This window comes from Taeniopygia guttata, chromosome 4 (assembly GCF_048771995.1).
Source record: "Taeniopygia guttata chromosome 4, bTaeGut7.mat, whole genome shotgun sequence".
NCBI lineage: Eukaryota > Metazoa > Chordata > Aves > Passeriformes > Estrildidae > Taeniopygia > Taeniopygia guttata.
In genome coordinates, this window is record NC_133028.1 from 2,197,506 (window position 1) to 2,204,400 (window position 6,895).

Sequence of the window (6,895 nt, forward strand, 5' to 3'; positions counted from 1 at the left end):
CACAGGCGAGCACACCCCGCCCCTGACACGCTCGTCCCCGCCCGGTCCCCGCCCGGTCCCCGCCCGGTCCCCGCCCGGTCCCCGCCCGGTCCCCGCCCGGTCCCCGCCCCGGTCCCCGCCCCAGCGGCGCGGGCGGAAGCGCTCGGGGATGGAGCCGCCGGCCATGGAGGGGCCGCTGCTGGTGCAGCACAGCCACAAGTTCGGCACCAAGGTGGGTCCTGCAATCCCTTCCTCCCTCTCCCTCTTCCTTCCCTTCCTCCCCGCCCTCGGGCCCGGGCAGGGAGCGGCCCGGGCTCGGTGTGACCCCGCTGCCCGCAGCGCTGGAAGCGCGGCTGGTCCGCGCTTTACCCCGCCAGCCAGCACGGCGTGGCTCGCCTGGAGCTGTTCGACTGCAAGGAGCCCTCGGCTGGGCGAGCAGGCACCCGGCGGCTCGCCCGGACCGTGGTGCGCCTCAGCGACTGCACCAGCGTGGCCCCGGTGGGCGAGGGCGGCCCCCGCGCCGGCACCGCCGCCTTCCGCCTGGAGACCCGCGACCGCAGCTTCCTCTTCGCGGCCGAGAAGCAGCAGAGCGAGGAGTGGGTGGCGAAGCTGTGCCAGATCGCCTTCCCGGTGAGCCCCGGGCTGGGTTGGGCGTGTAGGGAGCCGGAGGTAGAGGGGACGGGGACATGGGTGTGTGGGGGTGACACCTTCCCACACCTTCCACAGGGAAGGACACCCTGAGGCAGCGCCTGTGCTCTCAGTGCCCGGCCCTGACTCTCGGTGCCCTCTCGATGGCTCCTGCTGTGGTTTGTGGGACTTCTCAGCGTGCTGTCAATAATTGGAGGTTGTGGCTCCAAATTTCTTGCCCGGTGTAGAGGGCTGGCAGGAGGCCAGCTGATGGCCAAGCAGCGTTTCCTCTTGGCCCAACCATTGCTGCCTTTCCTGCCACCGCGGCGGTGGCGGAAGCGGAGCCTCGAGAGCGTTGCAGGACCCATCTGGTTCCAGGAGCTGGAACTCCTTTTCCCAGCCTTGGGGCTCACTCCTGGCTGCTGCTGTGGGCACCCCATCTGTGCTGGGCCTCTGGAAGAGCTGCCCAGCCCCTGGAGCTGCTGGTCAGGCAGTGTGCTAGAAACAGCAATGGGATGTAACCACAGCAATACCAATAACAAAGTGCACAAGATAGAGGAAAGATCAGACCATGAACCCTGGCAAAACAAAACACCCTGGCAGTGTGGTTTTCTGTGCCCCCTGGGACAGCAGCCCACGCCTGCCCAGCTCTACAGCGCTGCCTCTCCCTCCTGGGAGGTGTTTACAGAGGTCTGGGTTTGGCTCCAGCTGATTCCAGGCTTGGAGTGCTGGGCAGGGCTGCCTGGCAGGAGGACTGGGTGCACAGCTGGTGATCCCAGGATCTCCCCTGAGTGTGATTTACCTTTGTCCCTTGAACGTTTCCCTGCAGTCTCCTGCCCAGCCAGGTGTGTCTGTGCAACAAATGGCAGGGTTGGCAGGGCTGGGAGGCACTGGTGGAAATGTCTCTGTGCTGCCTGGTGCAGTCAGGGTTGCAGCTTTTGCCTTGAAAGTGGCTTGTGGGGCTGAGCTGGGGGCACAACACACTCTTGGAGTGGGGCAGGGTGGTGGCCAGGCCAGGGAGCACCTGCTTGGAGCTCCCATCCCCACACGGGAGCCATGATTTGTGTGCCTGAGGTCCAGAAGCAAGCTGAAAGTTTAGGAGGTTGTGAGCAAAAGGCTACAAGGCTGGCATGTGTTTTAAAAAGGCCTGACCTGGAGCAGGAGGCACAAGAGCTGCACGTGGCCTCTCTGCACAGAGCTGGAGATCCTCAGCTGGGATTGCTGATCATCTGCATGGAGAATGTGATTTTGTGTCACTTTCCTGCCCAGAGGGTATGCAGGGTCCAGCAGCTTGGGGAGCCAGAGATCATTTGGAGTTCAGAACAGATTTTTTAATTTCCTTTTGAAGATGAGGAGAAGTGCAGTCAAATGGAGACTTAGAGGCTTTGGCAGATTTGGTGGCCCTTGGCTTTCCAGTCCCAGGCTGGAGTCCTGCCGCGTTGGATGCTTTAGCTGAGGAGGAGCTGCTGCTATCAGCTCTCAGGACATGAAGTTTTAGGACCCAAACAGAAGAACTTGATGGCCCTTTTTTTGGGCCTTGTTTGGGCTTCTTGTTAAGAAGCTCATGTGTGTGAGTTTTAAACTGAAACTGTGGCACTTGCCTTCTGCCAGATGTACCCTCTGCTGCAACCCCAAGGAACAGCTCTGCACGCTGAGCCTCCCTTGTGCCAGCTGCACAGGGCTGTCATTTGTGAGGGGCTTTTCTGCAGGAGGATCTCTGAAAGCACCAAGGGTTTGTGTCCTGCCCCAGGCCCTTTGGGGGCCCTGCTGCTGGGACACAGTCGCTGACAGTGTGTGTGTCGCATTTTCAGTTCTGCTTGTGCTAAAATAGAAGCGCTCGCTTCCCCTCTGCAGGCTCCCCCTCCTCCTGGGCAGGACACGGACCCCCGTGTCACCAGGCCATCAGTGCTTGGGATGGTATGACCAGGAGGGTGTGTTTGGGGTGTGCCATGCTTTGGGGGGCAGAGCCCAGCTGGGGACAGGGTGATGCCAGGAGCTCAGGGAAGTCCCCCCTGTGCTGCCTGTCCATGTTCATGGGGGCTCAGGGGATTCTGTGGGCAGGGTGCAGGACAGCCAGGCTGTGTGGGGACCCAGGCCATGCAAGGGGGGCTGGGGGCTGATGTGGGGAGAGAACTCTGGGTCTGATCTGCTCTCCTTTGCCAGGGAAATGGTCCCAGCGATGGTGTGGTGGCACAGTATGGCCGAGAGGGCAGCGGGGAGTCACCAGCCCTGGAGATGGCCGTGAACTCCATCTACTACTCCAGAGATGAAGGTGGGACCTGCTGCTGCCCTGACGTGGGGCCACCTTCCACGGAGCCTTGTCCTGCTGCTGCCCCATCACTGGGACCATGCTGGGCAATGCCTGTGTCCCCCTGCCCTGTTCTGAGCAGCCTTGTCCCCGCAGTGGGGCTGGCTGTCCCCTGAGCAGCCCCGCAGTGGGGCTGGCTGTCCCCTGAGCAGCCCCGCAGTGGGACTGGCTGTCCCCTGAGCAGCCCCACAGTGGGGCTGGCTGTCCCCTGAGCAGCCCCGCAGTGGGGCTGGCTGTCCCCTGAGCAGCCCTGCAGTGGGGCTGGCTGTCCCCTGAGCAGCCCCGCAGTGGGGCTGGCTGTCCCCTGAGCAGCCCCGCAGTGGGGCTGGTTGTCCCCTGAGCAGCCCTACAGTGGGGCTGGCTGTCCCCTGAGCAGTCCCGCAGTGGGGCTGGCTGTCCCCTGAGCAGCCCTATCCCCGCAGTGGGGCTGGCTGTCCCCTGAGCAGCCCCGCAGTGGGGCTGGCTGTCCCCTGAGCAGCCCCGCAGTGGGGCTGGCTGTCCCCTGAGCAGCCCTACAGTGGGGCTGGCTGTCCCCTGAGCAGCCCTGTCCCCACAGTGAACACCTTCTGGGTGACGGTGCAGCGGACCGAGGCCGCAGAGCGCTGTGAGCTGCGTGGCACCTACGTGCTCAAGGCTGAGCGTGACAGCCTCGTCCTGAAGGACCCACGGACAGACAAGATCCTCTACGTCTGGCCCTACCGGCTGCTCCGGAGATACGGCCGGGACAAGGTGGGAAATGGGAGCCCCGTGTGCTGCAGGTGCTCCCCTGTAGATGTTCCCTTGTGGAAGGTTGAGCTGATGTCCTGCAGCCAGCCCTGCCAAATGCCAGGATTGCTGCAGCCCCTGGTGACCTTGACTGTCCTCAGTTCCTGCCTGTGTCACCATGCTGGAGCGTGGGCTGGTGGGACACTCTGTGGTTGTCCCACTTTCACTGAGGTCTCTGTTGCTCTCCTTCTCCATCCCAGCACTTCCCAGCTTGTGCCATGAGCAGGGACATCTCTGAGTGCTGCACACACGCTCTCCCCAAGCTCCAGAACCTTGGCTCCTGGCAGTCCTGTCTCTGCCCCAGGTTCAGTGCCTCCCTCCTAAGGATGGTGGTCAGAGCAGAGGGCCTTTGAGACACCAGTTGCTCTGTGGAGAGGACTGCTCCTATTCTCACTGACCTTTGAAGATCTGCCCCTCTTCAGAGTCTTTGTGCAGTGATTCCCCAGTCTGCCTTGCTGCTACCCTGAGTGCAAGGGGTATGGACCATGCTGGACAGGGAGGAGGTGGTGATCTTGGGGCTGTTTGGTGGTATCCTGGGGCTGTTTATAGCAGGGACCACGTTGGCCACACTCTGCTTATGGTGCTTTCTGCACATGTCCCAAGCACAGGTGGAAACTGAGCTGCCCTCGTGGGGGTGTCCAGCTCGTCTGCAGAGTCTGTGCTGGAGGCAGGAGGAGAGTTGCAGGGTGTGGGGAGCTGCACCCACAAGGACCTGAGCAGAGAGGGGCTGACTGTGCTTCTGTTCAGCAGCACCGACCCACAAAAAGAAGTTTCTCCCCAGAGACCTTTGTAGCAACCGCAGGGGCTGCTGCTGCTTGTAAGAGAGGCAGAAAATCTCCCCTGGTTAAGGGAATGAGGCTCAGGAAGGGCGTGGGTGTCAGCTGGTGGGAACCTGCTCACCAGAGTGTGTTCAGGCCAGAGGAAGCACAGCCCTGGTGCAAGACTTCTCTTTAGGGGACCTTTCACCATGAACTGATTAATGCTGGTAGGTCAATGCTTTGCATGCTCTTGGTAACTGAACTGCTGCTGCTGAGCTTTCTCCTGTTGGAAGCTGTGTTCTTCCTCTTGTATCTCTTGCTTCCACATCATTCCCTTCTTACCTAAGATTCCATACTCCCTTCCCCTGCTGAACTGTCACTCATCTTCTCACCCTACTCCTTGCTCAGTGTTATTTCCTGGACTATCTGGTGCCAGTGGTAGAAACTGCTGGAATTACTCACGTAAGGCAGCAAGGCTCCAGCAGGAGCTGCAGCTCTCTGGGGCTCTTGCAGGGATGTCCCCTCAGGTGTGCTCCAGTTCTACAGCTTGTCATGTGGCCTTTCCCTACCCAGAAGCTGGGCACAGGGTGGCCCTTGCTGTGGGAGTGGAAGGAGCAGGATTTCAGGGCAGTCTCTCCTGCAGGATGTGCAGGATCAGTGCTGCAGCCACACGGCCTTTGGTGGGAAGCACAGCCTGCACAACGCGCTGGGTGAGTCGGTGCTGAGCGGGATGTGACCCTTCTGCTTCCCCTTCAGGTGATGTTCTCCTTCGAGGCTGGCAGGCGCTGTGACTCAGGACCTGGAAACTTCACCTTTGAAACCAAGCAGGGCAACGAGATCTTCCGCCTGGTGGAAGCTTCCATCCAGGAGCAGAAGGCTCAGGTGGAGGAGAACCGGCAGAGTTGTGACTCGCTGGAAGCCGACAGCCCCGGCGTGCTGCAGATCCGCCAGGCCCTGGCTGACAACCTGAACCTGGAGCTGCCCGCTGAGGGGGATGACACCTTGGCACCCAAAGCAGGGCTGGCACCCAGGGCCGGTGCAGCAGCAGCAGAGGAGAGAGATGCCACATCTCTGCTGAAGGGCCGGACTCTGCCAGAGCTGCCCGTGCCCCCGGCCAAGCCCACGGTGTCCAGCACCCCTCCACGCTCCCCTCTGCCCAAGGTGCTCCGTGCTGTGCCGCCGGCCGAGGACCCGTCCAGCGTGTACTCGGAGCCCCTGGACTCGGTGAAGGGCCTGCAGCCGTGGCCAGACCCGCTGTACTCGGACCCTGTGGACAGCAAGGCCATGAGCGCGGCCAAGGAGGAGCCGAAGCCGCGGCTGCCGGTGCCGCCGTACTTGGGCGCGTACGAGCAGGTCCGGGCCGAGGGGCAGGGCCGGGCCGAGGGGCAGGGCCGGGCCGAGGGGCAGAGCCGGGCTGAGGGGCAGAGCCGGGCTGAGGGGCAGATCCGGGCTGAGGGGCAGGGCCGGGCTGAGGCTCGTGGCCAGGCTGCCCCTGGGCGCAAGGAGCACATCTACGATGAGCCCGAGGGCCGCGCTCCCCGCTCGCTGCATCCCTTCACCTACATCTACGACGAGGCGCGGCCCACGAGCGAGGCCTGGCGCACCCAGGGCCACGATGGCAAGGGGGGCTATGAGTACCCCTACAACCCCAGCACTGACGATTACTCGGTACCGACCTTCCCGGCCAAGGCCAAGAGCCCCAAGCCAGTGCCAGCCCCCAAGCCCCAGGCGGTCTTTATCCCCAAAGGGGCAGAACGGGTGGAGGACCCTGGCAGGCGATGGGGCGGCGTTGCCCTTGAGAAGGTGCTCACCAAACCCAGCCTCAACAGCAGCAACAACAATAACGTGGAGGTGCTGTACAGCCAGGTGGTGAAGCCCCAGCAGCTGCAGAAGAAGGAGCAGTGTGTGGATGAGTACAGCTTGTCGCCTCTCTATGAGGACTTAGGGGAGATATAAGCTGCTGCTGCTCTGTCTGTATCCCAGCAGGGACTGGGCATCCCGGTGCCAGCTGGGCTTCTCCTCCCCAGGATGACTTGGGGCTGTCTGGGCTCGAGCAAAGCCCCTTTTCTCACCAGTGCTGAGGGGCTGTGTTTCTCTGGAGGGAAACAGCGAGGGAGCTGTGGCTGCTGCAAGCCCCCATGTGTTTCTCCAGCTCTGGAGCTGGCTCCACTGTGCCTTCTGATCTGCAGGAAGGCTGGTATTTTCCTGTACCTGCTGCTCTGGCTCTGCTCTGGCTTCCTGTCTGACCAGGCTGCAGGGCTCTGGTGCCTTTTGTGGTGTGTGGAAGGCTGCTTGCTATCAGTCTCCAAAAAGTATTTTTATACAAAGTTATTTTAATATTAAAGTCTGTATGTCTCAGAATTACACGTTTGCCTGTGGCATGGATGGGGAGGTGCAGGTGCACCTTTGTGTCTGTGCCAGAGCTACTGAGCTAAAAATGAGCCTCAAAGAAAGGTGC

General features: G+C 61.8%; 1 protein-coding gene across 1 annotated transcript; it reads left to right on the forward strand.

Annotated features, from left to right (window-relative positions):
- Positions 1-52: 52 nt before the first annotated feature.
- Positions 53-6,798, forward strand: DOK1 (docking protein 1). Its single transcript, XM_032747936.3, has 5 exons — positions 53-211; positions 319-609; positions 2,770-2,878; positions 3,471-3,643; positions 5,194-6,798. Exons 1-5 carry the CDS (start codon positions 149-151, stop codon positions 6,391-6,393), a joined length of 1,836 nt encoding a protein of 611 aa, XP_032603827.3. The 5' UTR covers positions 53-148; the 3' UTR covers positions 6,394-6,798.
- The last annotated feature ends 97 nt before the right edge of the window (positions 6,799-6,895 follow it).